Source organism: Eubalaena glacialis, chromosome 7 (assembly GCF_028564815.1).
Source record: "Eubalaena glacialis isolate mEubGla1 chromosome 7, mEubGla1.1.hap2.+ XY, whole genome shotgun sequence".
In the NCBI taxonomy this organism is placed as follows: domain Eukaryota; kingdom Metazoa; phylum Chordata; class Mammalia; order Artiodactyla; family Balaenidae; genus Eubalaena; species Eubalaena glacialis.
The window spans coordinates 37,077,894-37,105,539 of record NC_083722.1 but is presented as its reverse complement, the minus strand read 5'-3'; the positions used below and the strand labels follow the sequence as shown (position 1 = coordinate 37,105,539).

The window sequence follows — 27,646 nt, the reverse complement described above, 5'->3', positions numbered from 1 at the left end:
AAAATCATGGTCTTTGCTGAACATCCCCTGATATGCTTTAATAGATGTAATAAAATGTTAGCAAACCTATCACTTCATCCTTTAAAAAAATTTCTCTTAGCAGTTTAAACCAATGTGTAGTTTGTTAACTTTTTGAGAAAGAGGTTGCCATTCTTAAAATATACCGTTTTGCACTGTTTGAAAAATAATTATTTGTGCTGAACATTTGCAAGTTTTATCTTAAGGGAAAGTGTGTCTCAAAAGTTACCACCACCACCACCCTGAGTTGAATTTCCTGAAACGTGAAGTGCTCAGCTTGCCAATAGGGCTTAACTGTAGGAGGACTGAAGCTTGGTGGTCTGTGACCCTGATGTGAGATGGTGAGACTGAGAACTGAGTGGAAATGAAATATCGTTAAAGGCAAGAGCTGCCCATCACCCATGGAGGGGAACAAAGACAAAGAGGACCGAATTACAAGGGTATCAGTGGGCAGGAGCACAAACACTGCTCTCCTTCCACTTCCCCAAAAGGGAGGGCCAGTGAGAGAGAGTTTTATCTTTTCTCCTGTCACTTCTACATGGTAAAATGAAGGGCTGGTAGCATGAAGACTGCATAGAATTATAAAAACAACCAAGGATCTAAAAAAGGAGGATTTTCTTTTTCTAGTGTATTCCCAAAGCTTTTCTAATTTTCTGTTCTGTTGTCACTGAAGTCTTTCTGGGGCATTTGTAACCTTAGGTCTGAACTGAAAAAAATCTTCCTGGCTCCAGCCTCTCCAGCAGTTATGTTCATGCCACACCTGTGCCATCCGATGATTCATGAATGACAGTAAGGACTGTTGGTTTGAGGGAGGTCTTTATTTTTTAAAGAGATTGGAGTTTGTTTATTTGTTTGTTTATTTATTTATTTATTTATTTCTTGCTTGCTGTGTTGGGTCTTCGTCTCTGTGGGAGGGCTTTCTCCAGTTGCGGCAAGCGGGGGCCACTCCTCATCGCGGTGCGCGGGCCTCTCACTATCGCGGCCTCTCTTGTTGCGGAGCACAGGCTCCAGACGTGCAGGCTCAGCAGTTGTGGCTCACGGGCCCAGTTGCTCCACGGGCCCAGTTGCTCCACGGCATGTGGGATCCTCCCGGACCAGGGCCCGAACCCGTGTTCCCTGCACTGGCAGGCAGACTCTCAACCACTGCGCCACCAGGGAAGCCCTGAGGGAGGTCTTTAAATGGTACCAAGGATCAGCTGTAAACAGATAGGTCAGAGGTTTTTGTTTCGTTTTTTGGTTCTAATTTGCCTATTTTATTTTGTCAGCTTTGTCTAGTATTTACACAATATGCCTACTCTGTTGTTTATTTTGCTGGTTGAGCTGCATGTGTAGGATGTATGTATATGCACACACACCATCAAATTCTCATTTTGTTGAAACTAGATTAATGTCACAATATTCAGAAAACTTCTCCTTGTGTTTTCAATTTTTTAGAAAATTGACACGTTTTTGAGGTTAGACCAAAATGAGGTAAATGTGTCTCTTGTGCACTATGTTACTGTAGTACTAATGGATTGTTAGGTATTTGCTATAATGTTAACATGTTAATTTATGCCCTGTAAATGAATATGAGACACTATTGCTGGGAAAACTGTATAGTCTGCGCAATAAATGCTGTATAAGAAACAAGCCTTCTTCCAAATAACTTTTTTTTTTTGCTAGTTCACAATTCTGAGCAGTAGATGCTATAGGTGTGAAGAATTTAGGGACTGTATAATTTCAGCGATAAACCAGATTACAAAATAAGCTTAATTACTGATAAGAGTTTTGCTTATAAGCTTTGTCACCTTCATATATTCTCTACTGCCTACTTTTGCAGGAAGCATTTGAAGACATGCTTTTGGGAGCCAGTCTAGTGTTATTTCTAGTATTCTGAAATAAAAGCTTGCAGCTTTGTGGTTTGAATCTAAGCAAACAGGACTTGAGAGACCTTTTGAGTTCTATCAGAACCAGTTACCTGTGGTGTGTAGTAAGGAAGAAAAAGTTTATATGTGAAGGGATAGTTTGTAAAATTCAAACATCTGCTTATTGAAGGAGGTACTTAATATTTCTACTGTATGTAGTTGCATTCTTGTTTCCTAGAAATACATTTTTATAGCAATTTGAAGTCTACTTATTAATGTCTGAGAGAACAAATGTTTTTAAACTTGGTATGTTCACCAGTATCAAATAAGTTAAATTCAACAAACCTATATTGTATATTGTGTGGCAGGCATTTTACTAGGGACTGGGATGTACGGTGAATAAGACATTCATTCATTCACCCAGAAATATTTATTAAGTGTCTTCTATGGTTCATCTTAAGAGCCTCCCTGAGGAAAGAGTGCTTAAGTTAAGGTTCAAAATGAGTAGGAGTTACCAAGGTAAATAGCAAGATAAAGAAAAAGAGTCTCCCACATGCCTGATCAAAGTACTCCAGGATGAGAAAAAGAATAGTGTTCAGAAAAAACCAAAAGCACTCCAGTATGGCTGAAGCAGGAGGAGGGAGAGGAGGAGCAGTGGCTTAAGACGGGACTGAAGAGATAGCCAGAAGCCAGTTCATGGAGAGACTTCTAACTTGTAAGCCATGTTTAGGAACTTGGGTATGATTATTAAGGTAATGGAAGCTCATTCAGGGTCTAGGGAGGAAAATGACTGTGTCAAAATTTGTTTTTTACGTCACTCTGATTGTGTAGAATGAATTAGAATGAATTAGGGCCAAGAGAGGATAGGATACAAAGAAATCAGTTAGCATGCTATTGAAGGAATCTGACAGATGATGATGACTTAGATTAGAGTAGAAATAGAGAAGTGGATGGATTCCAGAGATATTTAGGACTGGTAAAGACTAGACTTGGTGATTTTTGAGATGTAGAATTAAGAGAGGGAGAATGTGGAGTCTGGGATGTTTCCCAGGCTTCTGACTTCAGTCTCTAGGAGAATGTTGGCACCATCCCCAGAAAAGGACAGAAGACAAGGTCCCTTTTAATTTCCGAGGTAATACCTCAAAGTAGACAGATTTGTGGGCATAGATAGGGAACACAGGACAGGAGTCATTTATCCTCAACAGGATATATATATGGTATGTGGGTGTGTGTATATATACATACACATATGTGTGTGTGTGTGTTTAAAACTTGTTTGAAAGTATCAGTCAGTATCAAAACAGTATCAATCAGTCAATGAAGAGTCTGAATTTTAAAGGGAAGGAATCATCATGAGAGAGAATTTGGTAGGGTAAAGGTTTTGGTTTTTGTTTTTTTAAAGAAGTTAGAAGAGATTACTCATGAAAGAAAGTTTAAATGAACACAGCCACATTGAGCAGATCACAGTTTTCCCCATAAGCTATAGGATCCAAGGTGAGTGAGTGCATTTTAAGGCTTTAATAATAGTAATTAGTTCGTCCTTTGGTTCTTGCTAATTCTTGTTTAAACCAGTTTGTCTTTTTCTGAGGCTGTTAACCCAGATTAACATTCAAATACTAGAATTTTATTAAGATTTTAATTAGGAGGCTAGAACTCTGGCTTATGAATTGGTTGGCTACTGCTAACAGCTTTGTAGCTTTTTAAAATAAGATATCTAAGATTTGTGGTTGGGGTGGGAATGTGAAGCTTTGAAAATGTAGAAATGTGCTTATGAATGGAAGCTGTAGTCTGTTATGGAGATAAATTAGGAGAAGAGACGAAGAAAAGAGGAGAAAGGGCCCTGTTTTGTTAAAGGAGGCTTTTATACTATGCCTTGCATGAACCAAACTTTTGAGATATCAAAATTAAATTTTTATTGTCAACATTTCCATCTTACTTTAATTGGCTACTGGAAACATGAAGCATTTTATGGTGTGAAATACCAAATTAAAGCTTCCAGTGAGAATGTGGAGTTGTAATCTGTGATATAGAGTCAGATGGGGTTTGAGCCTGGGAATGGAAATGCGGGAACTGGAAAAGTCACCCCTGCAAGCTGGGCTGTGGTTGCTTCAGTGGTGCATGCTGTAGTGGGAAGTAGCATACTAGAATTACACGAATTTGGGCCTCACACCCTAGCTCCGGCATTTGTTAGGAGGGGCAGGTTGCCCAAACTTGCCATGCCCCCTGTCCTCTGCTGAAATATGGGGATGACATCTACCACCCAGTTTATTTTGAGGATTAAATGAGAAAATGAACGTAAGGCCTCTGAATGAACATAGTGCCTTGCCTCATAGCAGGCACTTCATTCTTAGTTCCTCTTTCACCTCCAGTTTAATTTTCTTTATACCCAGCTTAGTGTCTGTAATAATGATATAGAAGCCTTATTAGTGGCCAAACAGATTTAATGAGTGAGTTAGAACAAATGCAGTTGAATTTCTCATCTCTCCTTATTGATTATGAAAATAGGAATTCACAGCACTTCGTCTTTTAGAAATGCTAAACCAGATGATGCTAGGACTGCCCTTAGAGGCACACAGAATAATGTTTGAAGGGTTTAAAATAACAATTGATAAAATAATTTTAAATGTAATCCAGTGATGGGCTTTCTACTAAAAAACATTTGGCCACTTATTTAGTTAACATCTGTGGAGCACTGTTTTTGTCCCAGGCCTGTATAATGTGGGAGACGGAGAAGTGAACAGATGATTCTTACATGCCACAGTAAGGCTCGTGCTGTGGGAAATCACAGGGTGCTGCGCCAGGAGGATTTGACAGTGTGTGCCAAATGCTTTAAAAATGTGCGTCCTCTTCTACCTAGTTGATCTACTTCTAGCAACATAACCTGAGGAAGTTTGATGAAATCTGCTTATAATAGTGAAAAATTGGTAATTGCAAATGTATAACAAAAGTGAATTGGTTTAATTTCTGTCTTATAAGTGGACATTCTGTGTACCCATCAGCGATCACAGAGATCTGTAAAAAATAGTCACGATGTATTGCTAAGAGCAAAAAGTAGGTTACCAAGGAGGGTTTTTAAAAAATAATTAATTTTCAAAGAAAGAAAGTTTAGTGAAGTCCTTTCCAAATCACTTTTGGGTATTCTTTGCCTTGAACAAATCATTCAAAAAGGCATAGTTATGGTCATAATCTGGAAGCTGGGTGGGAATTTGAGTTAAGCATCTTGCCAAGTCTGTGTAGTACATCTGAGAAATCAGCTATTGAGATATGTATATACACACACACACATACACACACACACACACACACACACATATACATACACATATATGAGTTTTGAGTAATGACTAGATAAGTTACAGTCCCAGTGAGGCTGCCCAGGTGAATGAGCTTGTCGGCAGAGCAGGGCTGTGTGCTTTCTTGGTGCTCCCAGTCTTTTGAGGTATACTTTGTAGTAAGAAGATTGACCTGTGAGAAAAAAATATGTCTAGTGAGTATGTTTGTAACCAGCCCCAGGCACTTCTTCACTGGCCATTTTGGCTCAGCTGGTGCCATTAGGTCAGTTTTTCTAGCTTGTGGAACCATCTCATTTCTGGATACTGCAGGTTCCAAGAGTACCTTCGTAGAGAAATTATTTTTTCTCTTAGTTGATAATAAGGTAAGCTGCCAAGATCTTGGCTTCTGTTCACTTTTCAACAGCAGTCCCTTTAAAGTTCAAAGGTTTTTACTTAGGTTTTACAAATATCAGTTTATTTTGGAAAAACTCTATTCAAGACCAAGTTTATACCTTTGTGTATACCATAAACTCTTAACAATTTACAAAAATAGATAATTTTTCCTAATTTTTTTTCTTAAAGAGATGGATAAGCTTGGAGAGCTCTAGTTTTCCCATTTGTATGAGAACTGTAAAACAACAAGTGAACAAGTCTTTTCTGTGTCTGGATCAAATGGAGTGACTATTTCTGTTCCTTTCCTGCACTGCTTTCCAGAGTAGAGTTAACAAGAGGCAGTCTCTGGCTGTTTTATTGTTTACTTTTTTACATGGGACATAAATCTGCTCCCCTTTGTCCTTGGAGTAGACTCCTGGGATTTTTTTCCTTCTGTTTCTTTTGGTCAGTAGTCAGAAGTTGGATGCTGAATGATTCAGAAAGAAAGGAACAAGAGAGTAAGAACTGTAATGCAAACATCAGGGCTAAAAGGAAGAGATGGTTCTTTCTTTAAACCAGGAAAATACCTTTTCTCTTTAATGACTATCATTTTTTGAGTACCCATGCACAGATACTTTATGTACATTATCTTGTTTAATCCACACTATCCTGAGAGGTAGAAATAACTCCCTCCCTTCGTTTTACAGACAAGGCCCAAAAGAGTAAACAGTTTGCTTTTAGCCATATGCCCAGTAAATAGGCAAGTCAAAATTTGAATCCAGGTCCAACTCTAAAGCTCTTTGTATCGTATAAGCTGCTAACTTTGGCCTAAGAGTTAGAAAACTTATAATTAACTGTGAATTTCTGGTGGGTTGCATTAACTTTCTTGGCTCTTGCTTTCTTCATCTGTAAAATGAGAGGATTGAGCTAGATCTTTAAAGTTAATTCTGGTTGTAAAATTCTGTTATTTCTGGTTTCTTTATTGAATTGAAATGGAGAATGTGTAAAGCTTCTACTTAGTTCTCTTGTTTGCAGCCAGTTTGGTTTGTAATCTTTACTTTTAGCCCGATGATTTTTTCACACCATCGTCCAGTGGAGGTGCAGAAGAAGGCATCAGTGGGAGGATGGGTTAAAGGAAGGTGCCTTATGACAGCTGCAGATTTACAAAAGAAAACTTAAAGAAAAGTACCTGAACATCAAGCAAGGAGCATGGCAAACATGGGCTGGAGATTGTGTAGGTGGGACCTGGTAATTGTCTTTAGACACCAGCATCATTTAACTTCAAAGGGTTATTGTGCCTCAGTGAGTGATTCTATGTGTTTGTCTGTCTTGAGGCAATGGAGATTCTGTTAAATAGTACAATGATGACTCAGCTTCAATTCTTTTAGGGTCTTATAACATTTCCAATTAAATGGTAGAAAGGTGGCTATAGGAGGGACACAATGATTATTGACATAGGAGAGCTAATGAGATGATATGATATAAAAAAGAAGCATCATTTGCAATATTTTTATTCCACTTATACAGTACCTTTTTCTCTGAGGGTGCTGTACAAATAACATTGAGATAATAAGCCATTTTGAAATGTCAGAACACTGAAAATAAGAAAGTGGCTAGGAGAAATAAATACACAGAAGCAGTAGAGGCTTTAGATCACTGATGGGCATGCACAGCAGGTTAGCAATTCTTTGGCTAAATCCATTGCATTCACCATTGGTGCTGTAAATGGGTGGGGGCTTGACATGGAGGCCTTTTCCTTGGGCCAGTCTAATGCACACCGTTCTACATCCTGTGGTTGAGATTGAAGACCATGAGTTTTTGTGTCAGATGGATCTGTATTTAAATCCTGATCCTGCTACTTACTAGCTATTAACTTGGAACAAATTACCTAAATTTTCTGAGCCTCAGTTTCTTCATCAGTAAAGTGGTGGTAATTATAACTCCCTTGTTAGGGTTGTTCAGAGGATTAAAGTAAATGAGTTAAATATATAAAACATTTAGTTCAGTGCCCGGCACATGGTAAATGCAACATAAATGCTAGCTAGCTATTATTATGCTCAGAATATGTCAGAATAGTGATTCTGGTGAGGTTATAGAGCATAATAGCAACAGCTTCTCTGGTTCAAAAGATAAGGCAAAATGGAGTTGTCAGGATCTTCTGTTCCTTTTCTGAATTGATGCAGTGAAGTATAATCTGTACTTCATAGACTAGCATAAGATTTTTTAAAATGAAACATACCGAGACTAAACATAATAATTTAAACAGTCATACGCTGACCACTAGCTTTAAGAAGTAAAAAAAATTACAGATAGAATTGAAGATCCCGGTTCCTCCCTCCCTCCCACCCCCAGATAACTATTATCCTAAATTTGGTGTATCATTTCCACATGTTTTTATATTGTAATTATGTACCAATAAACAATATATTTTTACATATTTTAAATTTTTATATAAATATTATTAGATACATATCTTTCTGTAGCTGGCTTGTCTCTCTCAACATTGTTTTTGAGATTTTTCTGTTGTACTTATAGCTCTGTTCATTTATTTTAACTGCCATAGAGTATTTCATCGTATGAATGAATGTATCATTTTAATCTATTCTCTGTCAATGGACATTACCTATAATTTTGAATATTTCTGCATAGCTGTCACTTCACACCCCCCACCCCCCCAAATCTCAGAGGTAACCACCCTCCTGAATTGTGTTAATTTTTTTAGTGTTTATAGATACATATTCCTAAACAATATATTATTTGAAGTTTTGCCTGTTTTTAAGGTTTGTGCAGTACAGTCTTACTATGTTATTTAGTGACTTGCTTTTTTGTTTAACATTATAATTTTGAGATTTATTCATGTTGATGTGTGTGGCAATAGTTATTTTCACTGTGTACATTATTCCATTATTTGAATATAATATAATTTATGGTCCTTTAGGTCTGACTTTTTACTATTACAAACAGTATGTAATCAGCATCCTTGTACCTGTGTGTTGAATTTCTGTCAGGCATATACCTAGTAATAAAAATGGGGTATAGGTAATGTATGTGCATCTTTATCTTTACTGGATAGTGATAAGTAGTAATTACATTATCATTTAATTATACATATTTTCTAATTTCTAATTTGACCCATGAGTTTAAAGTGTATTTTAGAAACTTCCAAATATATAGGATTTTTGTTACCAATTTTTAACTTAATTGCTCTGTGGTCAATTAATAATGCCTATATCTTACTAATTCTCTGGTATCTGTTGAGACTTTTGCTTTATAACCTAATGTGTGGTCAAGGTTTATCCAGGTTTTAGGCAGTTTTTATAAATATTCCAAATGTGTTTGAAAATAATTCATTACCTAATTGTCAGTTTCCCATAGATACAATCATTTTTGCTTTACATATTTTGAGGCTTTGTTATTGGGTGCATACAGATTAAGAGTTGTTTTATATTTCTGCTAATTTTTTTCACTCTTATATAATGATCCTCTTTATCTCTAATAATGCTTTTGCCTTGAAGTCTACATTTCCTAACAGTACTATAGCTATTACTGGCTTTTTAATCATTTGTATTTGCTGGTATTTTGTTTATATACGTTGAAAGTTTTCTCTCATGTTAATGTTTTTAGTATGTCTCTTAGGAACTACATAAAACAGGACTTTGTTTATTCAGTGTGAATTTTCTATCTTTTAACTGCTAAGTTTAGTCTGTTTACATTTATTACCACTACTGATATATCTGTACTTATTTCTACCACATTATTATGTGTTTTCTATTTACCCTTGTTTCCTCTGCTGTTTTTCTCCTTCTTAACCTGTCCTTTATTGGTTTGAACAACTTTTCTTTATTCATTTTATCCTTGATTACCCCTACCCTAAAATTTTAACATGTATTTGGCTTTGCAGAGTCTTACATTAAAATCAGTATGTCTACCACTCATCTTGGAAATCTTTAACTCACTTACCCTCCACCAGTCTTCTATGTTTTTGACCAGTATTTTACTTCAATTCTTTTTATCACCCAAATTAGTTTTAATTTTTATACTAACTTGCATTATTTTCTAATACCCAAGACGATTGTGAACTCCTTATTTAAACTGGTTTTCTCACTCTTTCTCTTCAGATTTTCAAAAGAAACAACCAGACGATGATTCCGCTCCAAGTACAAGTAACAGCCAATCAGATTTGTTTTCCGAAGAGACCACCAGTGACAACAGCAATACCTCGATAACCACGCCAACTCTTAGTCCCAGCCAGCAGCCGCTTCCGACAGAACTGAATGTAACTTCACCAAGTAAAGAGGAGTGTAAGTCTCATATCCTGTGAAGTGGTAGAGAAAGCAGCCTAAGAATCATATCATGAGTTTCTTGGTAGTGCCTCTTCCAGAAAAAATGATAGCAGCTCTTTCAATTCAAGATTAAGTGTTAACATATAGGCCCAAGTCAGCAAGGTAGAGAGTAAGTTTCAGCCTTCCATTGAGCTTAAGGTTTTTTTGTGTGTGTGTGTGTGTGTTTTTAAATTTATTTATTTTATTTACTTATTATTTTTGGCTGTGTTGGGTCTTCGTTGCTGTGCACAGGCTTTCTCTAGTTGTGGTGAGTGGGGGCTACTCTTCGTTGCGGTGCGCGGGCTTCTCATTGCAGTGGCTTCTCTTATTGTAGAGCACGGGCTCTAGGCGCGTGGGCTTCAGTAGTTGTGGCACTCAGGCTCAGTAGTTGTGGTTTGCGGGCTCTAGAGCGCAGGCTCAGTAGTTGTGGCGCACAGGCTTAGCTGCTCCGTGGCATGTGGGATATTCCCGGACCAGGGCTCGAACCCGTGTCCCCTGCATTGGCAGGCGGATTCTTAACCACTGCGCCACCAGGGAAGCCCGCTTAAGGTTTTCTTAAAGGATCGCCTTTTATGTTAACTGTCAGGGTACACGAGGTTTTGAACCAGTTTAGGGCAGTTGTTCTCAGCCCTGGCTATAAATTAGAATCCACTAGGGATTTTTAGAACAATTTTAATCTTCAGCACCATTCCCTGAATCTGTAATTTAATTGGTCTGGAGTGAGGCTCAGTGATCTGTTCTTTTTCATTCTTCGGAGGATTCAAATATGCAGCAAGAATTGAGGACCACTGGTCTAGGGAACTTACCCTGATTTAGGAACCTTTGGTTGAAGCCTTGCCTCTGTCACTAAGTGGGCCTCGAGTGTTTCTAGGCAGTTAACGAGATAACACTATATACTTCATAGAACATAGGATATTTGAAGGGAGGAGGAAGTATTTTCTTCTACTCTTCTGTAAGTTCTCAGTGACAGAATACTATTATCATATATGTGATATGGAAGTCCATTGTCCACTTAAGCTTTATAATGCTCTAACCATTTCCTTTAGGGCACAACTGTAACTGATAGGGTTTGTTGAAAATTGTAGTGATGTTATGATATAGCAGCTTTTTACCTTTTAAAAGCTTTACTTAACAGGTTGAAATCTGGTGTTTCAAATTTAATGACTATCTAGAAATCCTTGGAATATGGTAGGTTAGAATGTTCTATCTACTAACTTTGGAAAGATTAGCAGAGAACAAATGTTTATCTAAACCCCTATCATAAGCCACTGTACTAGGTAAGTTGAAAATATAAAGGTAAAAAAGGCCATAGTCCCTGTCCTCAAAGAATTTACTGTTTAGCAGCGGAAATTAAATATATTTCTTATATCAGTAGTTCTCAACCAGGAGTGAGTTTGCCCCTTCCCCTCCCCCCAACGCTGTAAAATCTGACACTGTATCAGACAGCCCTCCACAGCAAGGAATTATCCAGCCTGACATGTTAGTAATGCCAAGGTTGATAAACCCTGATACATGGTTGTATGCACCTATTTAATGGTCTTTCTTACGTATTGAAGACATCGACTGTTGAAGAAGGGTGTTGGTTTACTGGAGAAGGTGGTGTTGAAGATAGACACAATATGGGGGAAAGCTGCATGGAGTTCTGCAATGGCAAGTGACTTCTTTAGGGCCATTTATGGGGGACAAGGCTGGACAGGTAGATTGTGGCCGTGCCATAGAGGCTTGACTGCTCAGCGAAGATATTTGGATGTTAGACGGTAGTCATGTTTTTGAGCAAAGGAAGTAATATTACTACAATTATTTTGCAGGAGTAGAATGGCAGTATTGAAAATGGGAAGGATTATACTAGATAACATTGCACAGAGAAAATTTTTAAATTATTGTAACCTATTGAATAGAGGCCTAGGCAAAGATGTTGAAATTATGTAAGAGGAGAAAAAAAGATGAAAATGGTAGTGATAATGTTAAGACAGTAGGTTTTGTTTTGTTTTTAAAAATCTGTTGAGGGTTGTGTACTTATTGAGAGGCTGATGAAAGCTCTGGCCCCTTGTCTCAGAAAAATACACACCAACCATTTATACTCAATTTTGAATAAAAGTTTTCTAAAGCTCACTATGGCCTTTAGGTTAAGAGCTCCTTGTCTAAGGGAAAGGTTGGAGCTGATCAGAATCTCATCTTATGGAATGGCATCTGACTGGATCCACACACACCAGGATCAGGCCAGGATCAAAACAACTTGAGCAACCCAAGTGCTCTGAGATAACAACAGCTACCTTTAATTGAGCACTTTATGTCCAAGACACTGTTCTATATGTTTTGCATATTTTTTCTTTTATTCCTCATGACAACTCATTGAGGTGTAAATACTCAGTTTCCCCATTGTATAGAAGGAAACAGGCACAAAGAGATCAAGTAATTTGCCTGTGGTAGCAAACTAGTAACCAGAATAGCATTCAAATTCAGGCATTTGGCTTTAGAACTCATGCTTTTAATTAGTTAATTCACAATGTGAAATATAACTGCCACAGAGAATAGAAATATTCATGTTGGCAAGATCAACACTTTCTTTCTGTGAAATTAAGGTATGTGGAAACTCACACGGTAACCAAAAGTTACTTGATTAATTCATCATGAAATATCCTTATAAGAGGGATTGAAAATAAAAACACTATATCCATATGACTGTATGACTAAAACATTTTCTCTGGAGTCAGATCTTTATGGGAAGCAGACCCATAACAAGGATTTACATAGCAAATGACAAAGTGTGGACTCAGAACAAGTGGAGTTAGATGAAGTGAAAGTTTGAGTCACGCTGATTGTCAGGTGCACTCTGAGGACATATAGGGAAAGTCTTACGTTCAGTACAAGATTCCATCTTTATGCCCTTTTCCCCCTCCTCTGCTTGGGATTAGACCTACCCTGAGCTCTGGAGCCCCTAGGACACAGCACTTCCTGTGTTTCCATAACTTGCCACTCTAGGCTGCTGTAGACTGCCACATTTTTCCATTTGATATATACGTAAATACCTTCAATCTGATTAAGGATGTGTAGTTCTACCAGTTTCAGATCCATTCTCTTGTTCTGGTGACGTCACTGCTTTAAACCATTGTGTGTTTAACTCTTCAAGTGAAACTCTCAGAATCTAATCTCATTTCCTAATTCTTGTGGAGCTCATTATTGTAAACCTTGGATTTTCATAGATCTGGAGAGAGGAGGAGATTTGCTAATATGAGGTTTAATGATGACTTAAGTGTTCAACTGGGCAGTTTGAGTTGGAGCTCAGGAGAGAGAAGTCAAGGTTGGCTTCATCCACATGCAGATGATAAGTGAAGCCTTAGGGGTTAAGTGAGATTGCCAAAGGTGAGAAGAAAGAAAAGCAGTGAGAATAGAACTTAGAGGGAAACCAAAACAGAGGAGGCAACTGAAGAAGTCAGAGAGGAGGCAAATGATAGTGGGCAAGGTCACAAAAGGCAAGGAACAAATTTCAACGTATGGTGTAAGCTTTATTAATAATAATGAAAATATTCACTCATATTTATAAAGTGTTTGGCTATCTTCTAAGCTCTTTACACATACTAACATTTAATTCTCACAATACTACTAATAATAATGAAATATTATTAATAATGAAATAATAATATTAATAATAATGAAAATATTCACTCATATTTATGAAGTGTTTGGCTATCTTCTAAGCCCTCTTCTAAGTTCTTTACACATACTAACATTTAATTCTCACAGTACCCTATAAGGTAGGTGCTTTTATTATCCCTGTTTTTACAAATGAGGAAGTTGAAGCATAGAGTGGTTCAGTAACTTCCACCCAAAATTCAGAGCTCTTGCTGCCCAGTGTAGCTCATGCTCCAACCCACTGATTCGGCTCCAGAGCCTGTGCTTTCAACCACTATAGTATATTGCCTCAACATTGTGAAAATGCTTCAGGAAACTGTAAGCTGACAAGAAAAATTTCGATTTGGTGATCATGTGATTAATTCTCTAAATAAACTATTTAATAAACTGTTTCAGTGGTTTGTATATTCATTTAGCAGTCTTTGCTAAATGGCACTAGGTTAAGTGCTGGGTACAGAAATGAATAAGATTAGGTCTCTATCCACAAGGAGGTCACCTTTTCAAATACATACATCTCTCCTTGAGTTTCTGGTTTGTTCTCCCTAACAGGTGCATGAGAATTTTAGGGTGAAAGGGAGGCAGTAGCAGGAATAGTGGTTAATAAGCATGTCATTTGCAAAAGCTTTCTCAGGCGAGTTTTGCCATCTCGCCTAGGTTGAAAACTATGCTAGAGTGAGGAGATAAGTGCCTGGTTTGTGGATGGGGCGGATATAGGGATAAGAAAAGTAAGGAAGGTTTGTGAAAGCTGTCAGGGCAGATGCATTGTAAGTCAACAGGAGGTAATTAAAGTGATTGCCAAGTAGTGGTGAAGACCCCGGTGAGAGTAGACAGCCTGATCCATTGACACCTTGTACATTTCTTCAACTGTGACCTACCTAGGAGAAGAAAGGTAGAGGAAGAGGCAGCAGGGGATTACTTATATTAATGTTTTAGTATCCTCAAGAGACCAGAATTTCATCTGTTGGTCCTTAGCTTCCCCTAGAGAGTTATGGAGAAGTAAGGTGTGGGAGTTGCTGGGAAATGGGTTTGGGATTCCAAATCCAAGTACTACATAATCTGTAAACTCTGTAGTAGTTATGGATCCATTGTTACTGTAGAACTGGAAGCGTTAGTGTAGAACTGGAAGTGCTGAGTCTTCTTTGGGGCTTGTGAAAGGTTTTACTTTTCTTCATAATAATCAAGAGAATGCGTATTGCTTACATCTGCTTTCTGCTTCTCAAAGTTAAATGAATATAAGAACAGAAAGGTTGGTGAGAGTCTGGGTACATTAATGCTGTTTCGAAAAGACTGCAGATAGAGTAAGAACTATTGACAAGAATGTGTAAAGCAGAGAACAGGACAGATTTTTTATCCAAAAGAATTTCTTAAAACACCTTGACTGGAGGTCAAATAAAACAGGTGTCCAAAAGCTCAAAGTGCTATTTCTTTGTCTAAACACACATGTGTCTCTTCCTATCCCATCTTATGTGTGTCTGCAGAAGAGTCCATGGAACTTTAGCCATTGGAAGCATTTTCAAAAAGCAGTTGTAAACAAAATTCTAATAGTGACCAAAGGACTTGTCATAACATTTAAATGCTATAAAAATGGTAACAGCTATCACCAGAGTACTTACTAAGTACCAGGCACTGTTCCAAATTTTTATTTGTATTAACCTACCTCATATTCATAATACCCTGTAAAGCGGGTGGTATTACCGTATCTATTTTGCAGATGTGAAAATGGAGGCACAGGATGATTCTGTATCTTGCCCAACATCACAGAGCAGCCTGGCTTTCCAGCACCACCCCATTGCTGCCTGTCTCTGTAGTGATTTGTAATGTAAAGGCCGTTGCTTGCAAGTAAACTACAGAGGAAGGAATGTTGCACAAACACTTAAAAAGAACAAAATAACATACATTTCTTAATGCTTTTGCTACTACCAATTTATTGTTCTTTCAATTTCCAGGTTTTTCATAGAGGAGATAAATTGTGGTTTGTTTCCTTTTTTTTTTTTCCCTCCCACATCTTTATTGGCGTATAATTGCTTTACAATGTTGTGTTTGTTTCTGCCTTACAACAAATTGAATCAGCTACTGTACTTTGTTTCTTTTTTCCTTTTTCTTTTTTTTTTTAAGGATATCTATGACCCCAAACAGGCATAGAACTCTTTCCTAGAAGATTCAAATCTAGTCTAGGAGACATTGATCTTTTTTTTTTTTTTAATAAATTTATTTATTTTTGGCTACTTGGGTGTTGCTGCGCGTGGGCTTTCTCTAGTTGCGGCGAGCGGGGGCTACTCATTGCAGTGGCTTCTTTTATTGTGGAGCATGGGCTCTAGGTGCATGGGCTTCAGTAGTTGTAGCACATGGGCTCAGTAGTTGTGGCTTGCAGGCTCTAGAGTGCAGACTCAGTAGTTGTGGCGCACAGGCTTAGTTGTTCCGTGGCATGTGGGATCTTCCCGGACCAGGGCTCGAACCTGTGTCCCTTGCATTAGCAGGCGGATTCTTAACCACTGCGCCACCAGGGAAGCCCTGTACTTTGTTTCTTGAGCCAACTTTTGAAATAATGTCAGGTTGTGGGTAGAACGCTGGAACTGGTTGTTAAAGCTGTCAGGGCGGATGCATTATATGAAATTCTGGTCTCTTTGAGGGTACTAAAAGATTAATATGAGTAATCCCCTGCTACCTATTCCTCCACCTTTCTTCTCCTAGGTGGGTCACAGTTGAAGAAATTTGCAGGGTGTCAGTGGATCACCTGGGTCTTCATTGCTACTTAACAATCACTTTAGTTATTTGCGCTTGACTTAGACAATGCATCTGCCCTGATAGCCTTAACAAGATGAGCAGATGACTGGTCACCTTAAGTCAGAGTCTTATAAGATTGGACTTAAAAGATTTTTTAAAAGACCCTTCTCTCTATTTCTCCTATAAATTAGATTTCCTATTGTTATGCTCTTACAGGCCTGGACATCCTTGCTTGTGCCCTCTGGGGGACCTTATGGTGTACATGCCTACAGAGCTAGGTTTTGTGGGGTTTTTGGTGGTGGGGGCAGGGGTTAGCCAGTGCCACTATGTACTGGAGGGAAATTGAGGTGTTGGTGGAGAGTTAGCTGGTCTGTTTCTTTCTAGGCAGGAGAGGAAGAGAACTGATACCTGCTACTAGGGAAGAGTAATGGCAAGAAATGGGCTTGTTTTAAAATATTCTGACATTCTAATCTAACAGAGAGGGCCCACCTCGTACAGAACACGTTTCTAAACTGTGTAGAGGCACATACTAAGCAATAAACAGCAACCAACACATATATAAAACAACAGTTTTTAAGAGAAGTTGGCAAAGTATAACCCACAGGCCAAATTGGCCCATCACCTGTTTTTGTATGGCCCACGAGCTAAGAATGATTTTAAATGAAAAAGATCAAAAGGACAGTAATTTTACAACATGTGAAAATTATATGAAATTCAGATTCCAGTGTTCACAAATAAATTTTTATTGGAACACAGCCATGCTCATTCATGTGTGTATTGCCTGTGGCTGCGTCTGCACTTTAACGGCAGAATTGGGTAGTTACTACACAGACCCAGTGATCCTTTGCAGAGAAAGTTCGTCAACCCCTGTTTCACAAAGCCCTCTGACAAACGATACTTTTCTGGGATCATCCTAACAGTGTGTAACATAGGCAGGGCAGATAGTCTCCTCCTTATTCTACAGATGAGGGAAAGGTTTGAATGGTGACCTGCCTTGAGTCACATGACAGGGCTAGAACTCAGCTCTTGGCCTTTTTTCATCCATAATGCTGAAAATTTTTCCTGTTCTTCTCTACTACATATACCTAAGAGATGATTTTGTTGTAACCAAAAGAAAATATACAGAAAAAGTGAGAACCATACTAACTGGAATGTTAGTGAAGACTTTTAATGACTAAAGCTTCATTTCCAAGTGCTGGCTGGATTTTCCTTTAATATGACAGTGATTCCCAAAACAGGAATTTGAGAGCATTCTTTATCTGTGGTTAAATTAATTTTTTTGAACAAAGAGATTTCCATTGTTTCCTTGGAAACTGGTTCCTGGTCATAGCCTAACTTCCCCAGGCATTTAAAAAATAAAATGGTGGCATGTTTTAACAGATTGCCTTGCTAAACTGCCCTTGGGTCTTTGAACATGCATTGGGCTTCATTGGCTGCTAGTCTTCATTCCTGTCTGACATCTGTCCCTTGGAAAATTAATATCACTGCCACTGAGTGGCTGAACTTCATGTTCGTCTGTTTTTACCAATTAAATTTATAATAATCTCTAAGTGAAACTATTTTTCCCTTTTTGGACTATGCCTACTTGAAGACCAGATAATGTGCAAAACAGGCTGACTTATTCTAGTAGAACATTCAGAAAATATTACCTATTAAAAATATTTTATGACTTCCTGCTGGGCTGGTTTTAAGTGACATACGGTGAGGAGATTTATTTACAGTTCTCTCTGTATGTGTCTTTCTCTTTCTTTTTCTCTAATGAAGCTTGGAGCATCAGGCCATTAATCAGAGATAATTATACAACAGATGGAGCTTTTCTGATATATAATAGTATCAAAGTGGGAGATTCTTTCCCATAATGAAGAATGCCAAAATTTTAAATGTCTCTTCTGATTTTAATTTAAAGGTACTTTTTTTTCCAGTGCATTTATTTACCTTGAAGCTGATTCTGTAAAGCATGTTGCTTTTATTAGGGCTTGTGTTCTAAAAAGATTGGTACTTTGCAGTACAGTTTGATAACGTACAGTTATATGCTGTATTGAATTGAATGGTTGTAATTCACCAGGAATCAATGTATGGGATCATTAAATGAATCCCGGTCAAAATGCAAAAGGACTTGACCAGTTGAGCAGTGTTTTGTTATGGAAATTACTTCTGTTCCACATTGTTGGCTGGATGAGAACTTGTTCAAGCACTTAGAGTGTCATCTGACCTTTTTTGTAGTCTAAAAATAGAGTCAAAATTAAAGCAAAACCATGACTTTTAAATTACTTATTTGCTGCCCTCTTTTTTGTCTTAAGTTATTTTATTTTTTAAGTATACAAGTAAAGCAAAGACATACAGGTTTATGTATGTTAGAAGGTGAAAATATTCTTTTAATGCCTCCACCCCATTCCCCACCCCCCAAATTCCCACTCTTTCCAGAGATAACCACTGTTTATTTCTTTTGGATTATATATATTCTTTTTCTATGCAGTTATATACATGTCTACATAAATATAAGGTTTTCTTTATACAAATGAGAACATACTATATGTATTGTTTTGTATCTTGCTTTTTTACTTAACAATATATTTTAGAGATCTTTCCAGGTCAGCCTAATTCTTTTTAAACTGCTCTGTAGTATTCTGTATTATTATTTTCTCTTTTCTTTTGAGACTGTTTCTGATATTTCACTGCTATAAACCATACGATGTAAACATTTTTAAACATAAGTAATGGTGCATGTATCATTTTTCCATGATAAATACATGGAAGAGGAACTAACAAGTCAAAGAATATGTATCAAAATTTTTATATATACCGCCAAATTAATTTCCAAAATGACATTACTACTTTATTCCTATATGCTACTTTGAGTGAGCAATTTTTCCCATACTTTTACCAATGTTAGGTGTTCTTTTTTTTTGGGCAACAGGCAAAAGGAAAGCTTATCTTAACTTGCATTTCCCTGACATCTCCTGATAGTGAGATTGAGCACTGTTTCATATGTTTATTAGCTATTTGTGTCTCCATTGATTTGCCTATCTGTATTCTTTGCTTATTTTTTTGTTAGCCTTTTTTTCTTACTGATTTGTAGGAGCCCCTTATATATTCTGGATATTTGTTATGTATTCTTATATATTTGTTACATATCATGTAAATATTTTCTTCTGGTATGTCACTTGACTTTTAATTTTGATTTGGGTGCCTTGTATTCCATTAGAAAATTCACAGATTTTAAAATTCAAGTCTGTTAGTTTGTCTTCTAGGTTTGTGTGTTTCTTAGAAGGCTTTCTCCATCACAGGCTTATAAAAATATTTTTCTTTATATTTTACGGTTTATAATTATATTTAGCTCTTGATTCCATCTGAAATTTATTTTGTATATGATATGAGGTATAGGGATTTACCTTTATTATTTTTCCAAATGGATAACCAATTATGTCAAAACCACTTATCAATTAGGCCTGGTTTGAAATTCCGTTATTATTTTATAAACGTAAATCTGTTTTTAGACTCTTTTATTTTGTTCCATTGGTCTAATTGTATATTCCTGAGACTGGAAAATAACTTTGTGGTGTGTATTGGTATCTGATAGAGCTAGTTCCGCCTTAGTTTATCTTTTTCTAAATTTTGTTGGCTATTTTTTTGCATTTTTTCTTCTCGATGAACTTTGTCAAATTCTATTAAAAATTACAGTGTGATTTTTAATTGGGTTTACACTGAAAATATAGGTTTATTTGGGAATAATTGGCATTTTAATACATTATTGGGCCTTCTCATACAGGAATATCATTTGTCTTCATTTGTTCAAACCTTCTTAAATATTCTTGAGTAAAGATTTATTATTTTCTTAGTGTAAGCCTTATACATTTCTTGTTAGAAATTCTTCTTTATAGCTTTATATATGTATTTCCTGTTCCTAACTCTGATACTACTTCTTATTACTAATGTATGTGAAATATATTAGTATTTCACACATAAATGTAGTATTTGCTACAGGTTTTTTTGTAGATATTATTTATCAGGTTAAGAAACTTCTATTTTTAGCTTGTTAATTTTTTTAAATCAGAGAGGAATGTTTATAAAATGCTTTCCAGCATCTGTTGAGATGATCATATACATTTCTCCTTTAATATGTAATCTCTTAATTTAATAGACTTCCATGTTAAACCATCTTTGCATTCCTTGAATAAACTCTGTTAGTTCTTTCAGTGTACTGATGGATTCAAAATGCTAATTTTATTTTAAATTTTGTACCTTTTTAATAAGTGAGTTAATTTTGTGTATGTGTGTGCTTATATATGGTGGGCATGCTATTCCTGTCTAGTTTAGATACTAGTTACATTAAACTCATAGAAAGCTTTTCATCTTTTCCAGTGCCCTAACACTGCTTTTTGTCTTATGTTCTGACATTGTGTAATGTATCTATTCTTTGAAAGCTTGAAGAATTTATTCGTAAAACTGATTGGCCTGATATCTGATATTGGACTATTTATATTTTTGACCTCATTTAAAGTCAGTTTTGGCAATTAGTATTATTATAAAAATATCTATTTCATCTACATTTCTAAATTTATTGGAATGAAGTTATACATATTGTTCTTATTTAAAAATTTTTTTCTATTAAAGGTGCTCTTAATTTTAGAATATGTATTGTACCAAGTACACAAACTAAATCTTATTCTTAATTACTCTAATATTGTTTATATTTCCTAATTTGTCTTTGTTTATGATCCTCTAGTGTTAGCTCAATGGAGAAATATTAAAGGTCTGGGAAGTTATTGCCACCATTGTGTTTTCATAGGATTACAGCCATAATCTTTAGACTGTTCTTGCTTCTAATCTTGTCCTAGTCAATAAACTAGTCAGATGAATCCCCATTGATATCATGTTAAACAAAAAAGGGAATTCTTTCATTGACTCATCACTGCCTATTTGATCATCCAGATTCTTAATCTTGTATCAGACATCCTTCCCCTACATAATCTGGAACCTCATTGTATCTGACCTCCCTACCTTTCCCAGCACTGATACTCAGCTCTGAAATGAACCAGATCCTTGTTGTCCCCAAAAGACACCATGGCAACTCATATTACCATTTTTATTCATGCTCTTGGAAGCCTACCTCAGAACCATTTCATCCACACTTGCTTCCTCCAAGGAATTCCTAACTTCCTCCCTGTAACATCTAATCACATATTGTGTTGGTCACCTCTTTGACATGAGAATCTCATCTCTCTCTACCAATTTAGAGGTTATACCCCAAATTAGCAGAGGCTTAATTTTATTCTGCTTTGCTCTGCCCCGTAACACCCAGCAAGGCAATACTCAGTAAATGATTTAAATATTTAGAAAAGTTTACTAGTTTTTCATACTTTTGGGAACCTTCATGTGCTCATGTGTTTTGATACACTAAAGAGAGGCTTCTCATCGCCTGAACCTGATTTTGAGCAGCTACTTAATATTTTTATTGTTTTCTGTGCCATTCAGTAACCTCAAGGTGAAGTAACTCAAAAAGGCAGTTGCCCTACCTAATTTTGAAACTTGGTTGTCTTGTGGTGACAGTTCATCTCTTTTAACAGAGCTTTTAGCATAATGAGAGACTGTCTTTTCTGTTGTTGTTTTAACTGCAAATAGCCACCTGCCTGTTGTGAAACAGCAATTTCTGCTTATGGGTATTTCTTTTATCACCTGAGTTTCCCTCTTCAAGAGTCCCCTTTGCAAGAGAGACTAGCAAACTTTAAACACCCATTTTTCAAGGATCCCTTAAGAAGTCTGCAAATCTGAAAGGTTAGTTTCCCATAAAGGTTTCCTCAGGCGCTTAATGAGATTATACAGTTATTGATATTCATACTAGGTTTTGAAGCAGCATCATCACTGCCCCCTCTTTGCAAATGCAGATTTTTTTAATGTTCTTATTAAATGAAATGCTCTACACTGGGCTGTGAAAGTAAAGGTCACAGTGAACAACCACACATCACATAGCTTTAGCCCTTTGCAGTTGTCATACTGTTTTTATTTTGTCTAGATACAGGTTAATAGGTGACGCTGTGCTGATTTTAAATTAAATCTAAGTTTTGTTATGACAGAAGTGTTTGGCTGAAAAAAAATCATATAATAGGGTTATCTGTCTATTTGTGTGTTAGAAGTAGTTATTTTAAACTTACGTGAATATGTTTTAATGGTGTTTGTGAACTTCTCTCTGAAAATTTAGAGCTGCCCATGCCAAAAAATGACTGCATGTAACTTTGTTTTGTGTTCATATGCTCTGTTGCTTCATAAACCATTTCACTTTTTGATCTGTCAAAAGGAGGATTCTTTAGATTTAATAAACAATAGGATGCCATGTTGGTAAGGAATTTTTAAAATCCCCAAATATCAATATAAACACTTCTTTACATAATTCAAATTGTGACATTTTCAACTATTATTTGCAAAGAAAGGTCCTGTTAGTAAGACCTGCTAGTGTTCACTTCTGTAAAGCAAGGAGGTTTGGCTAAGTTTCCTTTCAATCATTGTCACTTTGAACACATTGCCAGCTGTGGTACAGCTACTTACAGGAGAGGCTCAGCACAGGGTCAGGGAAGAAGGGCACCTATGTTCAGAATTCTTTTTAAATGTCCACGGGGCAGTACCTATGGCCTAAATAGATGTATTTTTTAATTTTCTGTGAAGCCTCTTATAGAGAACATGCACAGGTCACTTCCTTTTCTGAGGAAGGCAGTGCATTCTTTCATTTGCAGACGCAGGACAAGATTTATGAAAACACTCTTGGTAGCTAAACTATGTCAAAAAAATAAAAGCTCTTGTAATACTGAGTGGTTTCTTCATTAATGTTATGAGATTCATGCTTGTGTTGATGGTAAAATGCAAATATAGAAACCTGAGTTGGGCCTTAGTTAAGCCTGTAAATAGAACTGAAGTCTAAATTGGAGAAGTGACAGCTCCCGATTTCATATTCATATTAAGTATGCTTTGTCACAGAAACAAGTGTCTAAAAATAGAACTGACTTCATTCGCCAGGTGATATTTTGACCTCTCAAAAAAGGTTTCTTTCTAGTTTTGAACCGCGAGATAGTGGTGTCTTAGAAATTCAGTGTTAATTGCTGTTGGACTTTATCACATTTTGGAGTATTAGTGGTGTTTGTCGGTATCTTAATATATGGGATGCTCTTTTTTGGTTATAAGGGTTCTAGGTGAGAGATCACATCTGAAAAACAAACAAATTTAACTGCTCAGAATCCTTTGAGTTACATGAAACATGGTTTTACTCTTCCTACATAAGTAGCAGAAATAGAATGTTCTGGGTTGAAATTATAATTCTAGAGTTTATTCCACTATTCTTTTCTTCATTTATTTAAATATTAATGTTTTGTTGAGAATGGGCAAACGTTTTACTACTTTTTGTACTAGTGCATTGATGGGTCTCTGCAGGACTAGAACAAGTCAGTTGGCATGTGAGCAGAGTGTGGAGAAGATGGAAATTATATTAACCTTTTTTGTTCTATACCAGTCTTTCTCAAAGTGTGGTCCAGGGACTTATAGAGGTCCTCAGGACCCATTCACAGGGTCCATGAGGTACTTCCTTTTCCAACTATATATCCGTGTGAGGGTGGTTTTTCTTCATATGCTTCATATAAGCAATCCATTGTAACAGATTGAATGCAGATGTGAAAATCCAGGTTTCTTCTTTAAGCCAGGCTGCTCTCATTTTTTTTTAAATTTGTAGTTATTTTTCATAAAAATATGTTTTTATGTTGACATTATTTTGTGAATTTTAAATGAAAATTAAAAGTTTTTTTTTCAGTTTTTATTTCAGATAAGGTAAATATCAATAGATACAACCCACATAAACAAAAGCTCTTTTGTGTTCTTAATAATTTTTAAGTGTAAAAAGGTCCTAAGATGCAAATGTTTGAGAACTGCTGTGCTAGATTAACATGTAAATATGGTGAAAATCAACCATTTATTAATAGTTCCATTTCCCTTCTGAATAGATATGTATGTTCAATAATTGATTTTGGCCTGAATCATTTTCATTCAATAGTGAAAAACATATTTTGAACACCTCATATGCTAGGGTACCAAGATACGTAAGACTTTGCCACTACCCCTAAAGATCATGCCATTAAGGCCATTACTGGGTCAAGAGAGAGCATTTCTTCCAAAACACATACCCTGGCCCCAGTAGGGATGTCCATGCTACTGTAAAAGAGTCTGTCAGTACTGGGCAAATGGAAAGCATTCCTGATTTCATTTTGCTTGTAGTGTTGTTCCCTGAGGAAGGCGGTGTGGGAGAATTTTAAACTTTATTTCTGTTGTGCAGATAGACTAATAGGCATACTCACACACGCACAAACACACTAATATTTGCAGAGCTCACCAGCTACAGTTATGTAGGGGAGTCGGGGTGGAATGGTAATGAAATTTTGTTGAGAGGCCCTTTTTATGAACAAAACAGAGAGCTTACCAGTAGCAATTTCTTACCCACTTTGGAAATCCCCTTCTCATGAATCCCTGATTTAGAGCTAAATGGTGTGAAAAATCATGCAGTGAGTTAGGATTAGAATTTCTGAGAGATTAACACTTAGATTCTGTAACAAGCTTCGTAAATGGTTTAATTTGGAAGTTTCATTTGGAGAAATGGGAGGGCTGTTATCGGGGCTGAAGATTTTCTGTAAACTTAGATTCCCACTCATTATATCTTTATGTATCCTTGTTTATAATAGATGGTGCTTTTCAAACTCAATTATGTAGACAGATTAGGTGTGTCCTTTCTGAGTAAAACAGTTCATGAATTGCAGGTTTAGGGTAAAGTTGGAGTATAGGGTTTTCTTTTCTGAAGAGATGGCTTATTTTCTCCTGCGTTCTGGTCTGTCCTTAATATTTATGACCATTTACTATTTTAAGTATCCATGTGTATTTTGAAGGCTTTTAAAGAAAGAATGTTTTAGTGCTGAAGGAATATACATTCTTTGAATATTTTTAAAAGATAGTTTTGCATTCTTAATATGGCCATATCAGGAGACAGTGTTGAGTTTATTTCACTATCTCCATTGCATAGATTTTTTTTTTTTTTTTTTTTTAAGTATGGCTCATCAGAAAACACTCCCGTAAGATATTATGAATCTCTGGAGTGGAGGGAGAATTGTAGCTCATCAATCTGTTGTCTGAAATCACCTTTTGAATAGCAAGCCTGGAAAAGTGAGATGTTGCAAGGGTAAACAATGTACAGATAATGATAGAGTGGAATTGACAAGCTGGTTAAAAAAGGATGATGCATTTCTAATTAGCCCACAGTGTCTTTAGTTAGAAATTAATTAGATACTGTTATGTAAATGTCATGCTAATTAAGCAAGAATATTGAAGTGTTATAAATCAACAAGAAGAATAGCTATTTTTGTGTATTAATGTTTTGCAGTTATCATGAAAGAGCTGATAGTAGAATATTTGATTATTGAGCTTCTGGCAATTTTTAGCTGACTGACTTCTTGACAGTCCATTTTTCCTAATTGATGTGGTTTAGCACATGGTATAACTGCAGCCAATGAGGGCTAGTGGAATCAGGATCCAGAAATAGCTACTCATCACAGCTCTTTTAACAAAACCTTTCTGGGTATATTGTTGATCTCTGTTGTCAAGGTTAAGGAGAAATACTGTTTTTCTATATTTACTCAGCCTTAGATTTTGAGTGCCTAAGATGATAACCAGCATAAATGCAGCCGCCCTCCGTACCTGTGTTCTTGTCTTTCTCCTGAGTCATAGTCTTCAACCAGTCAGTTGGATTGACTGCTATGGTAGCTCAGTGTTTTTTGACATGCTCAGTAACTCTATAGGAGGCTGAAAAAGGTTCCTGCCACTTTGACTTGAAATGTGAATGTTGATAGTTGACGGGATACCTTTATTCAGTCCTTCTGGTTTTGCAGGTTACAGTGACTTTTAGTATGCATATTTGACCCCTGTCTTCAACTTTACAGGGCTGAAATCAGTACTGGTTCCCTAAGAAAATCCACTACCCTGTTGCAAAGGCTGTAAAGATTTCTAGTTGTTGGGAATACAGCTGAAGAATTTCATTCCATGGCTCTCACGTGGAATTGCAAATGTGATCCATAGTGCTGCATTATGTATGACACCTTTAATACAAGAATAGAAACATCCCTAAAAGACAAGATAGAGTATTCAGACTTACAGAATACAAACCACAAGCTACCACACACATTATTTACTTGCAGATTCCAGACTCTGAATTGTTGAAACTTAGGAAAAAGTTCTGAATGTAATATCAAATGAAAAATGGTAGTATTAAGTATCTTCAGATAATGAAGAAACTTGAAAAAATTTGACATGTTTAATTTTGCTTTAGCAAAAGAAAGCAAAAAACACTCATGGTGATGGGCTAAAAGTTTAGATGAGTTAATCTTGATATTGTCTGGTTCAGAATTCCCAGAGAGTGTGTCATGTTAAGCAAGGTACCTTAACTATGGTTTTATTTTTAATATTTAACAACCCCAAACTTACTGTTCCAGACTCACTTGCTACTAATATAGGATAGAGGGTAATGGTGTGAATCATTCTGTGCTTAGAAATGCATTTATTTTCCCAACCTTCCAATCTTGATCCCAACACACACACATACACACACACAACATCACTACGTTAACCTGTAGGACCCAGGCATGAAAAGACTTCTTCATCTTACTCTTCAGGTATTAGCTCTGTCTACCCTTCTGTTTGGAAAGAAGAGGAAGAAAGGCCAAAAATAGCAGAATTTACAATGATTTATGAGACCATACTCCAGCCCCCCTCTCAGACATTAGCCAACTCCATTCCTTGATGGAACAGATGCCCTGAGTTTGACCCTTAACATCAATTCTCAATTACTTTGTTTGCTATACCCACATGGGACTCATGTTTTATTTTTATTGTTGTGGACTCAAACCTGAAAAGGTTCCCCTTGAGTGGCCCTTAATCTCCTGCATTCATTTTAACAGAGTTGATTTGCAATTAATTGTGTAAGGGTAGATATCTTAATTTCCTGTGGTTACTCTTTTTATTTGAGAGTATAGGAATTTTATATGACAGCACAGTTAGTATATAGACTATATGTATAGTGCTCATGTGCATCTGTTCTGGAGTTTAAAGAGTTTCATAGGTTATAGTCTACCAGACCAAATTTAATTCCAAGCTCTCTGTTTATAATATTGTCCAATTATCAAAGCTGGGATATATTATCATTCCCAGTTACTCTTGCTGTCAGTTTGTTTTGGCTCAATTATGGTTCTATTTGTACTTTACTATAATGTAGTGAATACTTTGGATTGGGTTGTTAGTTTAACAAGCTCTCTGCAGAACACTTTCATGATGATGCATGTTGAGATATGCTAGGTAGCCTTGAAGTTATTTGCGTATTTGCCAAAACCTACAGAAATTCATTCATTAGGAATTTTCAAAAAGATAAACTTTCAACCTACAAATG

At 36.5% G+C, this 27,646-nt stretch overlaps 1 protein-coding gene across 1 annotated transcript in view; it reads left to right on the top strand.

Annotated features, from left to right (window-relative positions):
• ZFAND3 (zinc finger AN1-type containing 3) overlaps positions 1 to 27,646 on the top strand; it is a 332,576-nt gene that overhangs the window by 239,742 nt on the left and 65,188 nt on the right. The window contains exon 3 of the mRNA XM_061196281.1: positions 9,625 to 9,807. Within this exon, the coding sequence (XP_061052264.1) occupies positions 9,625 to 9,807 (183 nt within the window). The remainder of the gene's footprint in view (positions 1 to 9,624; positions 9,808 to 27,646) is intronic.